The 25,585-nt window shown below is 36.2% G+C and overlaps 1 protein-coding gene across 6 annotated transcripts in view; it reads right to left on the reverse strand.

Annotated features, from left to right (window-relative positions):
• Nucleotides 1–1,827: 1,827 nt before the first annotated feature.
• Nucleotides 1,828–25,585, reverse strand: part of LOC129779834 (reticulon-1-A) — a 44,978-nt gene continuing 21,220 nt past the window's right edge. For 5 of the 6 annotated variants that reach the window (XM_055787562.1, XM_055787561.1, XM_055787563.1 and 2 more), the window contains 4 exons: nucleotides 3,924–4,131; nucleotides 3,651–3,859; nucleotides 3,466–3,571; nucleotides 1,828–3,397 (listed from right to left, as the gene is read on the reverse strand). In XM_055787562.1, coding sequence (XP_055643537.1) covers nucleotides 3,343–3,397; nucleotides 3,466–3,571; nucleotides 3,651–3,859; nucleotides 3,924–4,131 — 578 coding nt within the window. In that variant the 3' untranslated portion in view covers nucleotides 1,828–3,342. Of the gene's footprint in view, nucleotides 3,398–3,465; nucleotides 3,572–3,650; nucleotides 3,860–3,923; nucleotides 4,132–14,408; nucleotides 14,614–25,585 lie in introns of those variants that run through there. The other variant, XM_055787565.1, reaches the window with a different exon arrangement.

Below are 25,585 nucleotides of genomic sequence, written 5' to 3' on the forward strand. Positions count from 1 at the left end.
ATAATGAATTATTCTCCATTTACCAATAGGCATTTATCAGTTATTGTATTGTATGTTGCCCAATCAATTCGTGCTCAATTCACGTTTCTATCGTGTAGGATTTGCTACTAACAATTTATGTAATTGTGGTCCAGGATGTCATGATATCGAGCATAATGTTTGGTTATGTAAAAACTTGTGTTTAAAATAATAAAATGTTTGTCTTCTTGTGCATAATCGAATAAACAGAAGAAAGGGGTAGCAATGGTTTTAATGATATTTTATGTACATTTTTTTACAGAATGTGGTTCCGGATTCTACCACGTCATCTTATCTAACCCGTTTGCAGGATACACGTTCAAACAGGAAACGGTTTTTTTTCAGGGCTTCCATTTGATGTATCAAAAGTGAAAAAAATACAGATTTAGAACGATGAAAAAATTCAAATCAAATGCAATTACTATGTCAAAATCCCGTCCGTGCCCCTAGACTCAGACCCATCATCTTTTTTCGCTTCAATTTTCTCTGCAGTAGCGATATCTCGATCAAAAATTTTATTCTGCTACAGTCCTGACCCGTGACGCACAACGAAACAAAATTGAATGAGGGTATGTTTTTTCATTATAACAGTTAATAAGGCATATACACAGAGATTGAAACAATGTAGTTAATTTATTCTTATATCAAAGCAATTTTTTTATGGTGTCAATGTGGACGTCAGCTGTCATTATGCCGTTGATTTGAACCAAAATACCTACTCCGACCCTGGCAAAGCGACCCCAGACCATGACCATGTAGATGGCGATTTTGTAGCGCTTCACCTGATTTTCTCCAAACTCTCATTCGTCGTTTTTGATTAAAAATCTCAAACTTCGATTCGTTAGTCCACAAAACACGTTTCCAGAGAGATAAAGACTTGTTGAGATATTTTTTGCGAACTCTAGCCGTCCTATTTTTATTTTTGGGACTGATGTATGGTAGTTTACGAGCGAACTTGCTGTGCAATCCATGTTCCCCGATCCTGCGGTTAATCGGATACTGAAAGCTGAAGGTTTTCTTGATAGATCGAATGGTTACCGATGGATTTTTTTGGATTTTTATTTCTCGGATGATCATTGAATCAGTGTGACGGTTTGTTTTACGCACATCTCCGTTCAGTGTTATATCAGCCACATAGCCGAATTTTTGGTACTTCGCCCAAATTATCTGTACAGCACCACAACTGATACAATATTTTTTGCAGCAATTCTCCGTTGTGATAGATTGTTCTTACAGTCTTTTGCCATCGAATTTCGGATGAGAGTTGAAATTTATTTACAAGCCATGATTTTTTCAAGTTCCAACACTCTTTTCAACGAGAAGCATCTGACGCACAGCTTGAATCGAACGTTAATGGCGCGTACAAATAGTTTTGACAATATTTTGTCACAAGATATCGTAAAATTTTCCAGTGGATTTTTTCCATGTCATAAACAGGTATGACACAAAAAAATTATCAATTTTTCATAAAACTTGAAAAATTGTGAATCAAATTGGAATTATTCAATGGTGGTCAATAACGATTGATGTGAACTTCCATTTGAGAGGTTACCTTAATTTTCATCCATATTTCTAATCAATCAGCTATCAAAAAACTTTATGAATTCGGGTGGATTTTTTTCGTTGCGGGCCACTACTGTAGGTATGATTTTTACTTACCAACTCCTTGGCTAACGCACTTTATCAACTTAGTGCTGAAAATTTGTGTGTCCATGCAGGTATGCGAAGAATTTTTATTTGAATATTTGTAAAACGTCGACGATTTAAACTTTATTTTCACCCGCTAGCTAAACAATTGGAAAGAAGTGATACAGATCCAGCCTCACATCGAAAATGCTTAGCTTTTATTGACTATCTATGGCGAAACACTCATATATTTTGTTTTCCTTCCCAAAGATATAAGTTCCTTGTGTTGTGGTTTGTTGTTCTGTGGGTTCTCCACTTTATTATTATTTCCATTTTATTTGCATTGATGACAATTTCTGTTTTCTGTTTGTTGCTATCGCTTGATTTTTTTTTCTTGCTTTGAATCATAATAATCATAATAATGTTTTGTAAGCAATATTGTTTACTCGTGTATGTGTGTGTATGTGTTTTAGTGTACTTGGTATGAGCAGTTCCATTTACATACTCTACACGTTTTAAAGGTTTCTCACTTCCAATTAACTTCTAGAAAAAGGTGAATCGAAAAATGGTTTTTAGGCTAAAACAAACTCTTATGATAACGAATAACGTAAAGGTTTCGATAGTTTTCTTTAGGTAGATTTGCACAATTTCAACAGAATTAGCTTAAAGACAGCCACAGCCGATAACAGGGCAGGTTGTTGCCCCGTTCGCGTCTTTCATTGGCTTTATTTCGCTCCACTTCATCAAACAAGCCTTATATTCTTACAAATATATTAATATCAATATAGCGTTTTTTTGTTTGTTTCATCATTCTTCGGTTTACATAGATTCTAAGCGGATGGTTTGTTTTTTTTTATATCTCTTGCGCAGAATGATCTTTTTGGCGAACTGGATTGGCAATCAAACCAAAGCTATTTGAACGAAATCTCAATGGACTTTTCTACAGTTGGTATCATGCATCCGTAAGCTTCGGAGCGGAGAGTAACTGCTGCTGAAGAAACACAGCACACGCAAAGACCCAAACTCATTACAAAGCGGCTACGGCAAAAAGCGGACAATTAAAATCTGTTACGATATGAATACGCAATCGAAAGTAAAATTCAACTGTTCGTATTTCCTGTGCTGTGTTGTACTTTTACTTCTTCGTCACATCTTTCAGCGCTCAAACCAGGATTCTTTCAACTTGTGAGTGGGTGTCAGTGATTACATCAAACGAATGCGTTGGTTTGTTAAGTCCAAACAAAATGAGTCTTTCGAAAAAATTGAAATTTTCTTAGTTGTCTTATTATGTGTTAATCTCAGCGTTCATTTGTTTCTACTTAGAGTTTTGTTTTGAATGATTACAGCTATTAGTTCCACGCATGGTTCCTCCCTATGCATGTTTGGAGGGGGTTTTGTTTTGATCCATACATTAATCACGAGGAGGTGTGAAACGAATGCGAGGAGTGGGAAAAAAGATTTTGTTTTTATTTTGTGGTTCATTGCAACTATGCTAAAAGGTCCATCATTTTTGCGGTCCAGATGTTCGAAACGACTCGCAGAGTTCAAAAATAGTTAGTTGGAAATAAAATTTTTCGATTCTTTGTCTTTGTTGTTTCAAAATGTTTTCCATTCATTCTCCTCTTTGTTGATCATCATTATGAAGTAGAATAAATAAAATATAATAAAACGCTCTTTTCACAATTATAAGCTATCATCTTATTTGTCCTTGTCGGATTCGGACTTCTTGCCCAACGGAACGGCTGCTTTTACTCTGCGGAATGTAGAAGAGGAAAACACATGTAGAGCGAATTTCAGTTATGATGTGTTTGGTTGACCTACTTTTCAGTGACATCCAGAATTTTGCTTCTGACCAGATTCAAGTAAGCGTCAATCGACTGCTTGTTGTTTTCGTAAACCTTTGGCAAGGTGAAGAGGGCAATGAATGCTTGGGAGAAAGATATTTCGATTATTTTTCATATAAGCGAGATTTAAAACAAAAAGATTGATCTGATTGAAAACCTTACCAATAATAATACACGTCATTCCGTTGAAGATGCCACCGACGTAGGTTAAGCAGTACAGGACCACACCGAACTTGATGGAATCTACCAAATCTTCCACCAAAAACAAGCGGCGCAGTTCCGTCAGCAATGCGTTGAAGTGGGCCACGGCCACTGTGGTCAGTTGCTGAACCTTCTCCTGGGACAGAGTCAAATCAATGTCCAGATATTCTCTATGGGTGAATGAGATGTTTTCAATAAGAGACAGACAATTTTATGAGTGATCGAAAGACCTACTTGAAAGGATGTCCCTCGGATGTCTTCTGCACTGCCTGTAACACATTTTTGTAGATACGGAACGAAACAGTACCGGTCAGGACTAGCAGTGACACGTACGAGAAGACGCTAATGAGCGAGAACAGCGACATGGCGATCAGGATGGTTAGGCCGCTGCCAAACACAATGCCGGACTTCTTCACATCGCGCCAGTAGATCAGGGATTCCACTGTAGGAGAAAAAAAAGAAAAAAATAGATATAGTTTGTTTATATTATTCGACACTTTATACACAATGTCGCGATATATTATCAGCCTTTAGAACTTCATATCTTCAAATACCGCCAATATGGCGTTTTTCCCAACTGACTATTGATCTGTTAAACTAGCTGACGATCTCGGTATTAGTCATTTGACAGTTATGAAACATCAAAAACTCGACCAATGCATTTCTTAGTGCTAAGAAGGTCGGAATAACGGTTGCGATTTCGCTGAAAAAAAACAAAGTTCAACCTTCAGTCAGCTGTTTTACAAATGTTGACGTGGTATGGGTTATCAAGGTCCCTATGATACATAACAAATCGTGGACAAAGACTAGCGACACAAAAATGTAATGAACAGGTATTTACATTAAATATTATTTTATAATAATTTAATACCGGCCGGATGCTGAAAGAAGACATAATTTTTCCGAATGATTTTTTTTTCTCGAATTGGCTTCAAAAATACATTCAACCCTAAAGTTGTACCACCACTACCTATTTTTATTCGCGATTTTAGTGGTTTTGTATGAAAATATCCAAATTATTTGAACGTGGTTCGTTTTCAAACACAAATTTACGAACGTTGATCAATGACAGATGTCGCTACGTCTGCTTCATAGAATTCTCCTGAAACCTGGCGCATCGCCGACAAGCTGGAAACCTTATTGAATGAGCACAATTGAGGGGCTTAGAATGCAAGGGGTGTAAGTGACTTGATCGATTTCTCTTCATCAACTTTTTATTCAGTCAATAACTCAACTGCAAAAACGTTCCAATTTAAGTTTGCTATATAATCCGATAGATGAGGTTCTGACCTATCGTCCACATTGTCAAATACAGCTAGGAATGTATTTGCAGCTAAGTTATGACCAAAAGAGAGAGTCGATGTAGAGAAATCAATCAAATCACTTACACCCCTTTCATTGTAAGTCCCTTAATTAATTATTGAAATTCTTAAAACCACACAGGCTCGGATTTCAAGGTGATAGTCACGCTATTTTTATCAATCCTGATAGAACAACGGCTGTAGAGCACGTATGTAGATCCATTGAGCATGTTGTTGAAAGACTTTGTTGGAAAATGGCACAGCGACGCGAGAAATTGTGATTCGTTTATACCAGGGGTTCTCAAAGTGGGGTCGATATTGGTTTCTCAGGGGTCGACATGAACGAAAATTGATTTTCTTGTTTAAAATTTTCAAGATACAGTATAAGTTGTGTTACTTGATCTAATTTGATTTCTAGGAGAAAGTATTAGTGGTTGCACTCTCAAAAACTCAACAAATAGATGAGTGGGTTTAAGTTCGTATAAGATGAAAAACTTGGCAAGTGCATTTGGCATTTGCGTTCTGAAATTTGTTGGAATTTGAATACACTCATTTATTAATTTATTTCAAGAGATTACATTAGTAGAAACAGAGAGAAAGTGACCAGGTGCATCTCATAGCACTGATTTAAAAAAAAATTCATTAACGTGCGATTTTTATATTTTTTTCTCAAAAATTGATTGCCTACTCCAGTATTTGTGAATAATTTTTATTAACATACTTACAATTAAATTAATATTCATATAATCCTACATTTTTACATATTTATTTTGTTGAATTTGGATGAGAAAATTATGTCAAGTTTACCCGCTTAACCTACGCCCAGACTTCCAAATTTGTTTGGAATCTTCCCGACTTTGGTAAAGCATCGAGATATACAAATCGTCCTTTGTCTTGATTGATTATGGGTCTGATGGAGCAAGAACCATGACTTCACCAGGCAACTCACGCTTTGCTTGAAATGATTATCCATCGCTCTTCATTATGAAGTGTTAGCTATAGTTTGCTGTAGTTCTGCTTTGTGCTCTTCGTATGCGTGAAAGCATATTCCACATGAAATTGAGCAAACCAGTAGCTGTCTTTGCTGCAGTTCCTTGCGGACTAGTAAGTGTGATGAGGTTCAGGAAATTCTTGAATTAAAACTCTTAAAACTGCTGCATCCATATGCGACTAGATGACTTTCACTGGAAGCAGTGGTGCAAAGAGTGCTTGACAGATATGAACCAATCCGAATCTACTTTGGATTTGTGAAACATATTAATCATGTTGAGAACGCCAAAGTTGTAGACTAGTGTTTTTTTATTACACGACTTTTCCGCACGGTATTGGATTTTTTTTTTTCACAAATGAGTTCATGCGAACGCTGAAAGAACTGAATAAGTTGATTAACAAAATTACGAGAGGTTGGAAAATGTCTAGGTTGTCTAGGACAACAGCTGAACTACTCATTTAATAATGTCATCAAAAGAATACATCAAACCATTCTACCGCTTACTGAAATTTTCCCAATCTGGTTCACAGAGAAATGATTCAGCCAATTGATGAGGAATTCAGGAACTATTCTACGGATGAACGAACCAATGTAGTCATGTTTTTGGGTAAAGTTCTAGCCACAGCTACCCATGGTGGTGAAATGGCATTCCCGCAATTAAGAACATTTATCCCAAAAATTTACTGAACACTGAAGAAAGCAGTTCGGTGCACATGTCTGCAACCATCAAGTTTAAGTATAATGCGTCGATATATGATAAGAAGAAATAACTGTTAAACAATGTTTTACAAATCAGACGAAAAAATGTAGATCGATTGATTGCGTTGAATTATAGAGACTTTAAACTTTTGCAGTTCTAGTCCTGAGAAGGGCCCTTGTGGACAAACTCAATCCAAACTCCTTCTTCACCTGCCTTGAGAAAGACACTTCATTGTCATTGCTCGTCAGCAAACCGTGTCCGCTTCCACAAACGTCAAACTACGCTCTCGGGAAAATGTTCAATAAAATTTGCAATTAAATATGAAAAATGTCGACAAAAATCCAGACTTGATTTTCCAACATCCAGATGTCTGTTCATTACACCTGACTAAACCCTTTTATAAACCCGTGGAAGCTAGACAAAAATCGACTCAAACCTCAGAGAACATAATCCTTACATGAAGAATAACACATTATCTTTGATAAAAAAAAAACTATTGAAACAGTTGAAAAAATTGGTACCAATAGAGTTGCCATTTTATTGTGTCTTTGGTTATACAAGAATAAAAACAATATCTCTAGTGCACCAAAAAAAAATTTTTTATGTAGACTTACAAAGAAAAATATAAAATTTTAATTTTTCATCAAATACACCGTTTTTTATTGAAGAAACTGCATTGAATTACACAGTTAATTCCAAATAGAACGCTTACAGTGAAAAACTTATAAAACTTAAAAACTAACTTGTTGCATGTTCAACCAATTTAAATATATTTTTTCCGGCGCTCTGAAATCGCGATTTTTGTACGTAAAAATTACTCCCAAATTAATATCGTACATTTTTAGCAGACCTTAAAAAATTGGAGTATTGTCAAATACTTTAAGAAGTCTCTGGTTGAGCAAAATATTTAAATAATATTCCAAGTGCGGCAAAAAAAAATTCTGTGGGTGACAATATAGTTTGTCACTGGTTAACCAACCGCAGTCTTTGAATTTGTAAGCATTTTGTATGAATAAGACAAAAACTAGAAATAGATTTTTGTTTAAAATATTTGGCTATAGGGGTCTGAGGTACCACTGGAATTCTAGATAATTCTGGAAAAAGGGTCGATTGCTCAAAATAGTTTGAGAACCCCTGGTTTATACGATGCTCTCCATCTTCGTCTTTAATGGTACTAACGTTCTAACTTTCCTAACATTCACCGTCTCAACGTAGTATTTCTTCCCCCGGCCGGTCGCTCTGAAACGACAACACAGAAGATATTGCACGGACATCAAACAACAATATCCCGCCACAGGTATTTCATTCATTATGATGCCAATGACTCATGTTGAATAATTTTTTTATGAACAAGAAGATAGGGACGACGAAACAACCATGAGAGTGCGCGACGGATATTTATAAGTGTCGCTTGATGACAAGACATACTCGGGACATCGTCATTCTACGATGTCGTGAGCTGTACCAACAATTCATGGTCTACATATATGCAAAAGTAGAGAGCGAACGACTGCGATTCCTACGACACAATCAACAGAAGTGGCGTAAGAAAGAATACATTCATTCGCGAGACGCTATCATGAGCAACACCGACACAGTATTTGATATTACCAGGCCAAAACGCAAAGCATTGTAATGACATTACAGTGCGTGTGTTCAAACAAAAAATGAAGTCTTTGATGAGCTTTATTACAACATTACATGTAGTCGGTCCCACACGCTGCTGGTTGTATTCGGTTGAATGGCGAAAGCGAAAATTACTTCGAACACATATTTTTAGTTTTGTTAGTTAACAAAACGCAATTCGACATAGACGAAAATAATGATCCACGAATACGGATGAAGTATGTTGACGTTTATATTGCGTCGAGGCAAGATGGCCGCATTTCATAGCACAACTGAGTTTAAGTCGTGTTCTAAATCAATCGGGTTCCGATATATGGATGGCTGTACATAATTGTTACCACAAACATGGTCCACTCGATGATCTGAAGCTTTTATCGCTTTGCATGGCAGATGGAAAAGTACAAAGCGTTTTTCTAAAGATTTCTGGAATACTGATAATGGCGGAAAATCGTGCACAAATATAGATGAGAAAACTCCTCGGTTTAATAACAACGATGAAATAATGCGCTACCAAATTGGACGGTACATGAAGTTGTCAGGCGTATCTTTGGTTTCCCAATTCATGAACGGGACCCAGCAGTTATAAATTTAGCCGTCCATCTTAAAAACGAAATGCGCGTATCATTCACCAACGAGACATCAATTGAACGAAATTAATATTGATTTTCTATATTTCGTTTTTATACTCTACGACAGAAATGTACTACTTTTTTTCACTTTACATTTAACTTTTGAGAAGTCGAAAATGTCAGTTACATTAATGAAATGCATTGAGAAAAAAATAGGAAATAGTTAGTGTTTTTCATCGCACCGTCATTTCCGGCAGTATAAACACTTTCGTTCAAATTAGAAATTCGCTAAAAATAATTTAAAAATCGCATAAAAAATTGTACAAACGCCGGAATATTTTGATGATGTACAGTATTCTATAAGTCAAATAATTTCGTTTTATACTGAGGGGATTGCAAAAAATACATAGTCGACCATTTTGTGGCGGCGACTCGAATTTATGTTGTTCATTATGTAGTGTATTCTCCAAGTCAAGCCATTAAGCCATTTTTTAGCGACCGACTTGAATTTTTCAGATCATGGAGTACGCAGTTTCATAATGACAGTAGACAGTGATCAGGAACGGGATCAAATTTCAATTAATATGGGACAACCCTACAAACACTCAAACATACATACAAACAGGGCAAGCTGAATGAAACCATTAAACATTAATTGTTTATTTGGGAACTGCGGCTATCTTGGACTTGGATTTTTCATAAATGTGTTCTACCAGTCGAGAACTTTCATTTGATACCCAAAAATCTATATATATATATATATATATATATATATATATATATATATATATATATATATATATATATATATATATATATATATATATATATATATATATATATATATATATATATATATATATATATATATATATATATATATATATATATATATATATATATATATATATATATATATATATATATATATATATATATATATATATATATATATATATATATATATATATATATATATATATATATATATATATATATATATATATATATATATATATAAATATATATATATATAAATGGATTTCTGTCTGTCTGTCTGATTCTTATGAACTCGGAAACTACTGAACCGATCGACATGAAAATTGGTTGGTAGGGGTTTTTGGGGCCGGTGAAAGTTTTCATGATAGTTTGAGACCCCTCCCCCCTCTCTAAGGAGGGAGATCCAATCCAATGAAACACAAATTTCTACATTACTCGAGAATTAATCAAGCAAATAAAACGAAAATTGACATGTGGAGGTTTTAGGGTGCAATAAATGTTTCTATGGTACTTCGACAAGGGGGGCTGCCATACAAGTGATACACAAATTTTCGCATTACTCGAGAATTAATCAAGAAAACGAAACCAAATTTGGCATGTGAAGGTTTTAGGGTGCAATCTCTCTGAGGGGGAAGTGGTTGAAAAATCTTGAACGAGAATTGTGTCTGAAAATAATCTGATATTATAATGATGAGTTTTGGTAGAAGCACTAGGAATTTTAGAGCAAAAGACTCTGTTGCCTCAAACTGGCTCTACATTGAAAAGTACGTTACGGAAGACGATTCTGATGCTTTCATTTGAAAGATGAGAAAATTTAGTACAGGATATAGTAGGGGAACAACTAAATTAGAGAATTTTAATAACATTTTGGAAGTGAAACACTTAAAAGTTAATAATTTTTACGTTGTTATTATTAATTTTATCCTAAAAACTTATATTAAACTAGATTGTTTCTATCAATTAAATTGGAGCTTTTTAACCGCTTCACAATTTGTTCTTTGATGCACAACTTATATCTTTCTTAATTTGGCTACAATATCGATATAAACAATTCCTAGTGAAAATTCAAGCAAAATCTTCAAAAGTCTCGATTTTTACCCCACTGTACAAGTAATAGCCACTTAAACTTCACCTTAACGTTGAAAGGTTACATTTCTTCATGAAATAAGCCATATTTGAAATATAAAAAAAATATTTTTTTCCAAACTGTATATAACCGAGTCCAAAATTGTATATAATCGAATCACATATAATTGAATACTACTAAAAATGACGTAAGTAATGCTACGTTGAGAAGGCAAAAGTTCCACTGGAACGTTAGTGCCATTCAAGAGAAGAAGAGATAATCGAGTCTGTATATAATCGAGTCCGACCTGTATTACTCTGCTTGCCACTCTTCCATTATCATAAGTAGCAAACAATGTCAAACGTCGAATATGGAGAAAAATCTTCTGAAATATTTAAGGTAACCTAACCTTGTACCGACAGTTTTGACGAACAGACCGAAAAAATATTTTAGGCATTCAATAACTGAATATTTGCTTGTCGTGTTTTGTGCCGAAAATAGTTGATCAGTACACGTTCATCAAATTTGATCTGTTTAAAAGATCCAAATATTTGGCTTCGGTCAAACAGTGTAAGAGTACCCTAAGATTCGGTTATTTCTTCTCAGTAGGAAACTGGCAGTCAAAATCGGCTCCTGTTCCTCAAGCTAAAATGAAAGTAATTCTGGAATTCCTCAAGACAGCATTTTGGGACTACTGTTATTCTGGATTGATAAACAACGAACTGTATATTGTGGTCAAAAGCACGGAAGATTTTCATAGACTTCAAAACTTGTTTGATAAATTTACAACATGTCGATTGAATAGGATGCGACTTACCATGCATTCGTTTTAGGGTTTCACCCTAAGATAAACTTTTTATCGCTCGAGTACACCACCGAGAGTATAGCGATAGCCAAGTTCAAACATTGTAAGTTGTAACAATTTGTTATCACTATCAGCTATCAATTTTCAATAAATTTAGTTTGAAATTCAAATACGTTTCGTGCGACCAGTAATTCCTTTGCGTTCCAGCGAAACAACCATCATTCGTTAAGAATGTGAATTTGAGGGGAAAAGCCTGCCAGAAAATTCAAAGCAAAAGGTCCCCAAAAAGTGACAGTGTAGTGTGCACTGTGATGGAAAAGTTTTATTGGTCATTACTTTCTCGAGGATTAAACGCGACGCGACAGTTACGGTAAATGATCAGCGACTCTCCGCTATGATGAATGTCTATTTTCCCCGAACTTGATCAGTCAAATATTTATTTGGAAAACATAATTGCCGACATTGAGTGGCAACGTTGAGGCCACTGTATTGGAAATCATCGACATCGCTGCTTGGTGAACATTCGATCGATATCATTTCCACACATAACTTAGTTAATCGTTCAACACTAACGATTTTTATAGGCGTTAATTTCCCTACGTGGGAATTGCGGAAATAAAACAGTATAGTCAAATTTGTTAGCGTGATGTATGCCGAACATGTCACTTACTAACACTGGTGAAACATTGTCCTCACATCATTCTGTTCATACTATCTAAAAGAGTCTTTTCTGCGCTTCGATTCACCTGCTGCTCTCATACATGTCGCGGTTGGTAATCTTAATATCTCGTTATGAAAAAAGTCATATACACTCACTCATCGGTCGTGGAGCCGTGATAGTGTTGTAGGCAGTGCTCGTTGTTTCCGAAGCAGCAAAAGATGATGAAGACGACGAAAACGATCCTTTGCGCTTGAGAGGACGTCTTCGTACTAAACGCAAAGGTTGCACAAACGATAAGCAAAGAATTGTGTACGCCATGGATCATTGCACGAAAAGCATCAAATGACCATAAGCTAGAAATTTTCCCAGTCTGTGTTCTAGCAAAAACGAATTTTCATCTAGCAAATCATATTCAATGTTAACACTGTCTGCTCATTCGATCCGGTTCAATTGAACTAAATTATGTAATGGCAAATAATTTTATCGACAATTAATAATTAATGTTCTGTTACCTAATGATAAAAAAAATAATTGGATTACGTCGAACACCCAATTAAGTGAAATGTTGCGGAACATAAGCCGAACAAGTGGGTGAATTGAAAGTATTCGTACCGCAGAGTTTAGTTCAAGATTATTAATGAGATGTTCTCCGGAGTCACTTGTTAGTGCAGTCAATTGGACGACGGTTCCGTAACCTTTATCGTGAACAATGCAAATGACTGACGTTTGTAATCTCTTCAATGTGAAGATGGATTGCAATAGTTAGACTTCGAAATATAAAACAATCGCGTTTGGAACACGAAAAATTTTGCACTACACATGATCAGCAAGTGTCGTTTTTTTAAAATTAAAGTATTGCAACGCAGAAAAGTCCTAGAAAACACTCCAGATCGAATAACTGAACTCTATGTTTTTCGCCCAGATAAGCTTCCCAAATCCATGCCACGCAACAATTGATAGCACACTGTTGATTAATTTCGGAAAGTAAAACCAAACCAGACTTGGCAGAGTGCAACCATGTATGCAAATATCAGACTGCTACACTGCTACATTTATCTTCTTCTCGACCCTTACTCCATCCGCCTTCGTTCGAACCTCAAAGTGATAGTCCAAAAATATAGAGAAAGACCGATGGAAAGTACCAGGTTTCTGGTGATAGGCTGTCACAGTACCAAACGCGGTCATCGCTATTCCGTATTACATAATACCGTCCAGATGGAATATCACAGACGTTGCAATTTGTTGCATTTCACAGAGCCATCAATAGATAAGAGGTGATGAGAGTTCGTTGCATGATCGAACTCATTTCGACAACAAATGCCACGTGCCGGTCCTCCTGCTCATCTGGCCCTTGTTTATGACGCAAGAATCAGGTGGACGAAGACTATATAATGATTACCATCGATAGATCAATGAATACTAATTCATGGCATCCTCAAAGTGCTATAATCGATAATCGAAATTAACACGGCGTGAACGAAACGAACAACGCTTCTTTATGTGTTCATTTCTCTTTGTCTACAGCTCAAGAAGCGATTGTTGAAAGCCTTTCTAATTTGTTGTAATTCACAAAACGATTGGAGAGCATCAGCTGTATTTACTGATCATTCATCTGTTTCCCTTTCGATCGAGCCGCTTCACACCAATATGCCAACGTGGATGCCAGTGCTGTGTGTCTGAGTCCTTGAAAAAAAAAGGTAACAAGAGCCCCAACCTGCTGATCCTGTTTCGTTTCCCAAACATCGCTACGCAACAACTGTGTTGCGTTGGCAATACTCGTTGCCAACTCAGAGCCACGCGGACCCAATGGATGGTGTATTTCGGGCTATAGATGAAGATTATTCAAAGTTTCGACATTTGTATGCCTATCGCCTGCCAATTATTTGCTCTGAAGCATATCCCACTCAGATTCATCTCAGATATGAGAACTTGATGAACATGAAGAAAAACGTTCTGATACAAAAAATATCAAGATATGACACTGGTCAACAATGGAAAATGATGATTTACATTACAACCACTATCCATTCATCGACAAATAAACATAAAATAAATTATCCAGTTCACACTATCCGCACAAAATGCAATCCGAAATCGCCTCCACATCATGACACGTTGCCGATTAAAGAGCATCGCGTTCAACAGTGATTGTCTCGAGCGAACCCAACACAACAATGGCGAAGTCGGTGTCTCGAAAATGTTCTGCCGTTTGCTAAGTACCTGGTCCTCGCGGGGGTAATTCCTGGCGCTGATAGGCATTTCCATTGCCGTTGGCGTGCCGAGAGTTTTGTCGTTTCACCATCTTCCTTTTGTTAAATATCAATTGAACACTATAACAAAATTCTTTCTTATTGATTCACAGCGGAGCGAGAGACACGCGCGACACGTTGATCCAACCGCAGTGGCAACGTAGACGGACTGAACTTGAATAAGGCAACAAACTTTCTTATGAGAATCCAGAGCATGGTGATTGATACTTGCCTACCTATGCTTCGGACGCGATAGACGGCCAGACACGCGGAATGAGTAGTGGAAGGGGTAGCAGACGGGCAAAATAAGGTGGTAGGAAGGCATACACGAAACGTCGTATCGAGTACCCGACCGAGCAAGTTTTCACCAATACCAGCAGCATCAGCGCACGTAATCTGGCTGACTGAGCCATATCGCTTAGCCGGGTGCAGGAAGTGCTGGCAGAGCTGATGCTTTTGAAGATGAAGTAATTTTACAGCGATATATGTTCAATGTTGGTTCGAACGGTTGTTTCTTACTGTTATAAATATTCCTCTGAAGGCTTGAATTCTACCATAAATATAAAAATATACATTTCATGTAATAACTGAATATTATTTGTTTTTTAAATTTTCTGAAATACGTTTAAAGTGTATAGAGTGATGAAACGGATAGTATTTTGACCGGATAACAGATACCGGATATCCGGCAAGCTTCCAGGCTGGATAGCCGGCGGCCGGATATTCGGCTCTTTATTTGCGAATACGAAGCTGAAAGTAACTGCATGTGTTCATGAAGCAAATAAAGGATTACATTTTATTTATTTTATTTTATTTTATTAATTATTACAGTGTAAGGTGGAACCTTTTAATTTACTGCAAATTCGAATCCAATAGAACATATCCTTAATCAAATCAATTATCTATTCTTCTAATTTATATATTTACTATTTTGATTTTTTTTATGGTTGCTGATCTTCCCCATTAAGCCAAGCCATGCTATCTCGCCAAAGTCCACTGATTGAACAATTGTTTTTACGAAGGAGATTCCAATAAGTTATGCCCCTGACAAACAGAGTGTTGCCATAATGCGATGTGTTGAACTGAGGAATTATAAAATTTCTCATTCTAGAACTTCAGAAACTTTGCAATTTTTGTTTTAGATATTGAGGAGATGAAAAGTTAAATATTTTAAAAAGTATTAAGCATGCACGCAACTTCATTGAATTCATCGAATGGACATCCCAGTAATTGCTTTTGAAGGTAGCTGACTCTGGGATATCTATTAAGGTTAAAAACGTACCTGACACAACAGTTTAAAGCAATTCGCAATCTATCTAAAGCTCTGACTGAAGCATTCAGTATAAACTCTGCGCCGTATAAGAAATGTGGTAATACTAGCGATTTTTTTTTGTCTTCGTTTATTTTTCGTCGGCCTCTTTCCGCCACTTCAGTGCCAATCACCGACATCATGGAGGCAACTCCACCTGTTCCTACCTATCATACTCAACAACTCATGAGCCGGGCCAATTTCTTTTACTTCCCCTCCGAAGAAAAAGGTAACCAGAGATTTTTCGCCTCAGAAAATCCCAACGACGCCAGCTGGGATTGAACCCAGGCCGATCGGATTGTGAGGCTGTTACGCTAACCACACAACCACTGACGCCGTCATACTAGCGATTTGAAATTATTTATTTTAACTTCAGTTCTCATCATGTTAGATGTTATCCAAAGATGTCGAAGTACGTTGTATATATTTGAACACATAAAGTATACATGTCTATCAGGATCAAGATCAGATGTAATAATAAAACCAAGATTGGTACAGTGGTCAACATAATCGATTACATTCCGACCAATGTGAATATTCGGAAATGGCAAACGACTTCGGTTTCGAGATATGAGCATCGTTTTAGTTTTCTCAATGTTAACAGGAAGAAGGTTTCGACAAGACCACCTGTGAACTCTTCTTAAATCATCATTTAGAACGTTAACCATCACTTCAACAGACAGATTAGTAGAGCGTAGATATATTTGGACATCGTCAGCAAACATATGAATTTGGTACGCTTTCAAAATAGTTGTAAGATCATTTATATATAGTGAAAACAGTAACGGGCCCTGGAGCCCTGAGGCACACCAGATACTATATTCACAAAATTAGATTTTTCTTCATTTATCGAAACAATTTGAGATCTGTTAGATAACTACGATTGTACAAGACGAACCGGATTACTTGAAAAACAAAACTGCTCGGACAATTTTATCAATAACTTGTTATGTGACACGCGGTCAAACGCTTTAGAAAAATTTACGAGTAAAAGAATTGCGACCCCTTTATTATCAACTGTTCTACTAATATCATCATGTACTTTGAGAAAAGCTGTGGTTGTACTATTGCCCGATCGGAAACCAGATTGAAATTCACTAAGTAAATTAGAACAGTTTATGTACTCATGAATTGGATTTTTAAGAATTTTTTCCAATGCCTTTGACAAACTACATGCTAATAGGACGCAAATTGTTCAAGTTTAGATTGTTTGTTTCTTTTTTATCGGTATGATCTTAGCACATTTCCATGGTATTATCCGTATTATCCGAAATAAAATTAGATCCAAAATATTCGTAGATTGTATCACATGAGTATCCAAACTGATCATTATTTTTGACAGACTAGACTTTATAACTTGTATATTTTTCAACTTTTTCCACAATTCCTTACTAGAGCTGAATCCATTCAATCGAGATGAAATATAATTCATCTTTGCAACGTGAATCAGTTGTGTTACTTTGTTACATAAACGCTTGTATTGAATGAAATTCGAAAGATTTCTGGTGGTAATCCATAAGCGATACGCAATATTTCTTTCGCCCATGGCATTTTGGATTGCATTGTTGAACCATTGATTTTTCTTCGGCCTTAAGATTTCAATAGGTACAAATGAATCATAGAGTTCAATGAATCTTTGATTTAGAAAATCCAAGGCAATATCAGGGTCAGAAGTGCTGTACAATAAAGACCAATCGATAAATTTTGTAGAAAGGCCTAGACCAATCAAATCAACATTATTATAATCTCTATAACATTGAATTTGATCTGTAGTGTCAGTACGATTGAAATCCAACGATGCAAAAATAATGTCATGTTTAGAAAATCCAGGAGCTGATACCTGATTGAAGTTTAAGATTAATTCCGTTCTATTGGTTAACATTTGATCAATCAGCGAGCATCCCCCGGGATAGTAATGTGTAGGCTCGAAATTAACACATGCTAGGTAAGAATTCAAATTTCTATCTAATCTCGACGCTAGAGGTGAAGAAGATCTCATATCAGTATTAAAATCTCCAACTATAACAATATCTGTATAATTTAGAGATAGAGTTCAAAGTTGATTGAATAATATTTCAAGGCAGTCGTTTCTGGGAGGGTTGTAAATCGCACAAAGAAGAAATTTATTGTTATTCATTTGAACATCGAGAAACAGAAATTCAGTGTGATTTACATTTTCTACACCATCAGAGAAATCAGAACGAGACAAAACTTTGCACAGCAAACATTTTTTATAGTAAATACAGAGTCCACCACCTTGGCTGTAGATTCTGTCAGTTTGAAACCTTCAATAGCAATCACGTCATCGGACACGCTATCAGAGAGCCATGTTTCGGAAATACAAACTATATCCAACTTACTATCAATAAGCATAATTTTTAATTCACTAAATTTACTCAAATTCCAAATGTTCTATGGGATGTCTACTTTACTGTAGTTTTTGTTCCAGGTTTGTCCTATGCTCCGTTCCAAAGTTACAAGCCAATTAGTGAACCTGAATCTTTGCGCAAGGAGCGCGGAGCTAAAATTTAAAACGCGTTTTTCTCGAAACTAGGTTTCGCAAACTGGTGGAGTTCTATTTCCGGAACGGTCCATTCGATTGCGATGAAATACTTTTTTCCAGATTCTCCACTAAATTTCCTGTCATCGTACGTAGGATTTTTTGGATATTTTGAAAACTGAAATTTTGGTGAATGTTTTTGTTTCGATTTTTGATCGCAATTTTTTTTACAAAAAATTGCCCCATTTCGTCAAAAATCAATATTTAGAAAAAACTTACGTAGGAAATATATCCAAGATTATGTTAAAACATTATTGGTTGAAATCGGTCTACTAGAAAAACTTGTAGAACTCCCACCAGTTTGAAACGCAAGGGTTCAACAAACCGGTTACGGCTATTCAGGGAACAATCCAATTAACACCTATTTATTCTTTGTTAGTTAAGTAATATATATCTAATTAAACTGTGATATCAGATAAATCATAGTAATTTATTCTTTCGTTGAAAAAAATCGCGAAAATCAAATACTTTTTATGATGTCCATAGTGTACTAGCTCCTTAAGTATTTAATAACGAAAAAATATTTTTTGTAGATATATTGAAATAATTTTAATACTAGTCGAGGAAGAGTAAGTACTACGAATCTTGATAGCAAGCTCTCTTGGAACTCGCATTTAGATGAAATAATACATAAGGCTACGAATGCATTATGGATAAGTAAATGAACATTGGGCAAAAATGGGGTCTTGGACCTAAGATGATCTACTGGATCTATACTGCTATAGTGAGACCTAGAATAACATATGCGTCATTAGTTTGGTGGCCAAAAACAAAATCCAAGCATGCTAGGGAAAAGCTAGGAAAATTACAAAGGTTAACTACAATTTCCATCACAGGAGCAATTCGTAATACGTCATCTAAAGCACTAGATGCAATGTTGAATCTACTTCCCTCATATCTATTCGTTCAATTGGAAACGGAAAAAACGTACTAAGGTTGAAAAGAACAAAACAGTTCTTTGATGGAGACCTTAGGGGTCAACAAACAGGGGCCCGCCACAAAAGATCAAATAACTGGTTGTAGTGGAAAATGTACCCAACAGGGAAAAAAGTACTACGAATTCAAAAAAAAAAAACTAACAACATCAATCAATTATTTTTATTCAAGATTACAAAACTTGTAATTGTCTTCAGGGATGATAATCTAAGAGATAATTTTCTAATATCCGGTATCCGGCAAATATTGGCCGGATAGGCCGGATACCGGATATCCGTTTCATCTCTAGTATAGACTCACAGTGGGCATTCATTGTCAAAATATGTTAATTCGTTTACATCACGGCGTCACCGGAACAAACGCGCCGCAAATCGATCTTGCATGATGGCAGAAAAAATCCCGAAATCAGGTTTAGAGTTGATTGAATTCTTAAATTATCACAAATCTACAGCGTGTGACGTCCGCAAACTATTTGAACAGTTGACAAACGACGGGAAACCCGTAGGATGCTAAAAGTCAACTGATTTTCAAAACTCATGACAGGTTTGAGAAATTTCAAACACAAGTTGTGCCGGATCGTAAAGCGACGAAAAATCTGGAGACAAGGAAACGCTCCAGGAAACTATAACAGAGAAAAAAAAGTTCCGCAAGACCGTCTTCGGACAAATCTCTGGACAAGAATGTTGTATCTCGTTTGATCAGCAGAATGGTACGGAAGTTCGCAAAATAACTAAATAAAAACGGACGAAATTCCCGGAAAAATTATTTGTCTGGCAAGCAATTCGTAGCTGCGGACTGAAAAATAACGCTTCTGGAATCATGAACCGGAAAATTATTCAAAATTGCTGTCTTTCTGGAGCAGCAGGAGATCGGGTGTCTTTCCTGATTTTGGTTTCCAAACAAGTGCAAAGCAACTGGTCCAAAGGATGATGGGTCGCTTTCGAGGATATGTTCGAGCAATGGGCTATTGAAAAAAAATAAGGCTGAAACAATATCCTTACCATGATCATAAAACTAGAGCTGCGTGGTGATTCAAACGCAAGGTTTTTTTCATTTGTTTGAATTGCATCTGAATCAACTCTCAATGAATGAAGATCTTGAAAAATTGGTGAAAAGTACGAGCTCTGTGCTATGCTTCTTTCGTACATATTCTGAGAATGCAGTCTGTGGCGAAAAATTGCACGATTTGAAGTTCGCCAGGAGAAGTACAATACTTCTATTGCTTTGGCTGGCAGCAACGACATGCAGCAACAGCTGACAAATCATGGCTAAGTAAGTTTCTCAAGCAGGCATTCCAGTGTGTGATTGTGAACCTCATTCTCGTACACATTTTATGGTGAAAACGAAACGAGCGGAACGTCATTGAACTTCGTTTCACGAGTTAGTGAAGCGTCAAAGACAATAATGGTTTTTCAGGCAAAATGAACACCTTTCACTTTATTCCATTTTCACCGCGAAATGCATACGGGAATAAGGCCCTGTGTGTGTGATTTCAATACTTTGTTTACGAAGCAATTTTTGAACTATTAAAACAAGTGTTTGGGATGATGAGTAACCAACATCACTTATAGACCTAGTATCTTTCGAATGAAGTGATTGTCACACCACTTCAGCCAGCTCTGGGTCATTGTCTTGGTAAAACATAAATCATCGATTCTATCCCATTTTGTTGATACTTTGCTTCATATTTTCTATCAGGATGTTCAAATGAACATTCTGATCCATTACACCTTCCGATGAGAAATCCGGGATTTATGAAACACCGTGCCGAGATTGCTCCGGTGTATACATCGGGCAAACTCGTAGGAAAATAAAGGTACAAATAGGGAGCATAGAACGGCGGTAGAGAACAACGAATCAAATGAATCAGCAGTAGCGACACACACCACCAGCCTTGACCACAAAATCAATTGAACGAAAGCAAAGCTGAATATGTCCAAAAATCTTCATAACTTAACGCATGGGACTCAATGTTCGTCAACAACTCCCAGAAACCGCTGATGAATGAAGATGATCCACCCATCACATCGTGCTTGTGCAACTTGACGGAGATGAGAATTCAGTGACTTATCTCTTAAATCTTCGGATGACTACGCAACACGTACGCAGATGTAATCAGTCGGACGGTGACCGGAATAAATCGCCACAGTAAACAACTGCAACAGAAACAACCGCTTAGAAAAAGTGTAGTAGGCTAGAAATATTTGGCGCGGGAAAAACATCATGTGCCTCACATTTCTATTATAAATTTATTCTCTTGTTCTCGTTTTTCGAAATTTATTCTGAGGACAATGTAATGGGGACGAAGTCCCCATTTGGCGAGGATAAGGAATCGAGGCGGCCCATGCCGCCAAGATGACGCAATCCGAGTCCACCGCCGACCCGCCGTCGGAAGCGGCGGTGTCTCGCACGCAAACCTGGGATCCACTGATTGCCCGGTTAGTTTGAAACATAGGATACGATCCTTTAGCAATGTCCGACCGAGCTCTAGCGAGCGTCGGACGGTATACGTCTGCCCGGGGCGTTACGTTTGCCTGGGGCGATACGTTTGCCCGGTTAATTCTTGTTTTGAAATACAATACCGCGCCACAATATTTATAGCCTACTACACATTTTATAAGCGGTGGTTTCTGTTGCAGTCGTTTTCTGTGGCGATTTATTCCGGGAACCCAGTCGGACATTGTCCCGTAGATGAAGTTCTTACGTTGCACAGTAATTAAAAATAATAAGTGAAATACCCTGCTACCAAACAAAACGCCCTTATCAGAGCCACCAAATCGTTATCAAAGCGTTTAACGATGTTGTTTTCCAAACATATCCAAAATCAGCATGCTACAGATAGTCTAACAGAATCCGACGTCAACAGGGTTGCCACATATACAGAATATTCTGTATTTTACAGATTTTTTGCCACTTTTTTTTATTTTCAGCAAAAATACAGAATTTACAGATTTTTTTGAAATTCAATTTTAAATATTAAAATTATTGAAGTGCATACATAGGTACCTTGATTTATAACAAAATTGGACGCAACGCAACGAGATGGCTTTCGTTGGAGGCAGTTATTAAGCGAAATCTTGAGCGATTTGAAGAGCTTAAAGTATTTTTTTTTTCGTTCCAAGTTATGTATGATCATAATCAATTTGCCAAATCGTATATTGACTCATTTAAACAACCCTATGACTAAACTGATTATACTCTTTCTGAACTTTGTTCTTTCGCTCATCAATAATATCAATCACTCCTTTCAATCAGAAAGTTCTCAACTTTATAATGAGAGAAGACTGTTATGTTAAAGAAGCCTGAGGATGTTTGCGTTGGTATCGATGCAGAAGAAGCTGAAAAAGGATTGGATGCAGCTAGGAAGTTGATCTTTAAATTGACTTGTCGTGACTTCTATATTAAACTGGTGAAACATAGTTGCAGCCTTGATAAACTCTCAAAATTTCGCCAAGCCACCAAATCTTAATGATTTGATGCTACAATTTCCTTAATTCGTTGAAACTTCGTAATAGAAAAGGCATGGGTTACGAATTTAGGTTACTCAAGTCGAATATAAATAATAACTCCATAGGGCAAAAATTGAGTGACTCGGATATAACTTGGTCCCAGCTGTTGGATATTAAAAGGCGTGATGGGAAATTTTTGTATCGTCATTTATAAGAGCTTTTTTGCGGCTCCCCAAACCTTGTGCCTTAAAAATAAATGAACTGAAAAAAAAATTTGATGACATTCATCAGCAAGTGTTGAGCGAATATTTTTGCTTTACAGTGCCAACAAAACAAAGTCCGGAAATCGGTTGGTTCACACAATTATGGACTTTATTTTGAGAGCGAGGAACCATGTATTGGCTCAAGGAGGAGCGTCAAAAATGAAATTGAGGGAAAATATGAAGGCAAAGTACAACAAAACCATGTAAAAACATCGTACAATTTAGAGGCGAAAAACTTTACTATGATTTATTTTGTTGTATTGACACGACTTTAACAACCCATAAATAAGAAAAATAAGTTCAAAGTGAAAATAAACTTTTATTTTCAGTTTTTTCCTCTAACTTCCCGATACAGATTTTTTGGCTAAAAATACAGATGTACAGATTTTTTCAAAAAAATTTACATATTTAAATGTGGCAACCCTGGACGTCAACTATGCGGCCGTGTCTCGGACACAACTCTCGTGTGACTTTTTTTTAAATTTATTTTTTTATTTGAGGCACTCCCAAATCATGTTCGATTGAGCTGAAATGTTGCACAGGTCAGTTTTTTTTGCCCAATAAACAAAATATACATGGTCGGATATTTGAATTCGATGATGAATTTATTTCCGTATATTCATTGGTACCCTATCAATCATGCTTTTATGGCAAGATAAACTTTGGAGTTTTATTTTTGAAGAATTTCATGCCAACTCGACTGGTCGTTGGCAGCACCATCCCAGATAGCAGTGAAACGTTGCGGGTGTAAAGACATGGGTCATTTGAGCAACTTTGCATACTTGAAATATTCGAAAAATAATTAGACAACTTTTTGGAAAAAGCCATTTTTTTTCTTAAATTTTACAAAAAATTATAATTTAAAAACTACAAAGTTTTTCTAACAACAACTTTTTTATATTTTCTATGAAAAAATACAACTAATCCTAATTTTGTTTTAAGTCAAGATAGCGATATAGTGTATTCAACAGAGTTTCAGATCTCATTAAAATGTGTTCTTTTGTCGAAGATGTCAACTTTATATCTGTTATAGTTTTTGGAATATAAGTCACTTTTGTATGAAGACTCCTGAAAAAAATAATGTTTTGCTCGTAACATTTTTGTGTGTAAATTCTCACGTTTGACATGTTTCCAAATAGAGAAAAGTTAGCAGAGCATGTAAATTGCGAGAATTTATACAATGTTACAAATTAAACATTAATAGTATTTAAAAAAAATGAAAAAGTTGTTGTTAGAAAAACTTTTTCCATGTAAATGTGCCCATCGTCCAATGTATGGAAAACTTGTTGGAAATTCTAAGGGCTATTTATATCTATTCTACTATCTGAGATGGTGCTGCCAACTCCTGAGCCGAGTTGGCATTAAATTCGTCTTTCAATAAAGATTAATTGTACGGTAAACATTCATTTCAAAATTTCCCTCCGACCTTCATTTCAAACCTTTTTTATGGATGATCAGAAGTAGGCTGTATTTTCGGATTCTGCAAGTTCACTTGTGCTTCAATGATTGAAAAGATCGGTCACATTCAAACAGTGCTGAAAACTTAAAAAAGTTAAGAAATTTTTGATCTGGAATGGGATTTTCTAGTGTTGTGAAACTAGCGCTCTTTGCTTTGCTTTATTTAAATGGTGGAATATACAAAAAAAAACTCTTCACAATTGAACAGTCCCTAAACATTTTGCAGCGACAATTCATAAATTTTGTCGGATCCTAAATCATTGAAAAAGAGCTGGAGTTGGAAAAAAAATAGATTAATACATTAGAAATGTGAAAATCTGTTGTACAAAACTACACGGTTGGGGGAAGAAATTGAATGGCATAAATTATGTAAATCTTATATAATAAGTAGGTCTTACGAGTCATGTCCGAGACATGACCGCATGTTGGATTACGTTTCAGTATTTATTTCATGTAGATTCTGAATATCTTTGAACACTATACGTCGCAGACGCCAGGGCGTCATATATTGGTATATTAATTTTCTTTGTTCGACGAAAAAATATTACTTCGGCTACTCCTAGATTTTCCAACAACAAATCATTTGTTTGTTCCTTGGAATTTTTGTTTTTTCACCGTCATGATAGAACTGATGGCAGAATGTGATCTGTTGCAAACTGTTTATTACACAGACAACTGATGCTTAATAAACCCTTTGCGGTCGTAATTAATTTCGCTTGAAAGAGATCGTTATCTTTTTATAGAAATTCATGGAAACTCCGTATACAATCGTGGAAAAGTTCACTAGACATTAAAATTCGTTTAGAAAAAATGTAAACTAATACATTCGATTAAACGAATTTATTTGGCCTTTATAAAATGTCAAATTCGTAGGTTTGAATACATTTCCAAATCGCTCAATCATTTTACCTATACAATCAACTCTGTAACTATATATAATAAGATCATCCCTCAAACATTTGCCGACTGATCACGCGTACAATTCGGGAGCGCTTACAGCGCGCCGAAAAATAAATACGGATCATAAATTGAACCTGTTACACAGAGATAGTCTCTCGCTTGCACCTGCATTTTCTCCTCACGCCGTAGGACCGGCAGTGGAAGAAGCGTGACAAAAATCACACAGAAAATCGGATAGATATTTTCTGTTCCACTGGGTTGCTTTTTGCTCCC

Source organism: Toxorhynchites rutilus, chromosome 3, assembly GCF_029784135.1.
Source record: "Toxorhynchites rutilus septentrionalis strain SRP chromosome 3, ASM2978413v1, whole genome shotgun sequence".
Classification (NCBI taxonomy): domain Eukaryota; kingdom Metazoa; phylum Arthropoda; class Insecta; order Diptera; family Culicidae; genus Toxorhynchites; species Toxorhynchites rutilus.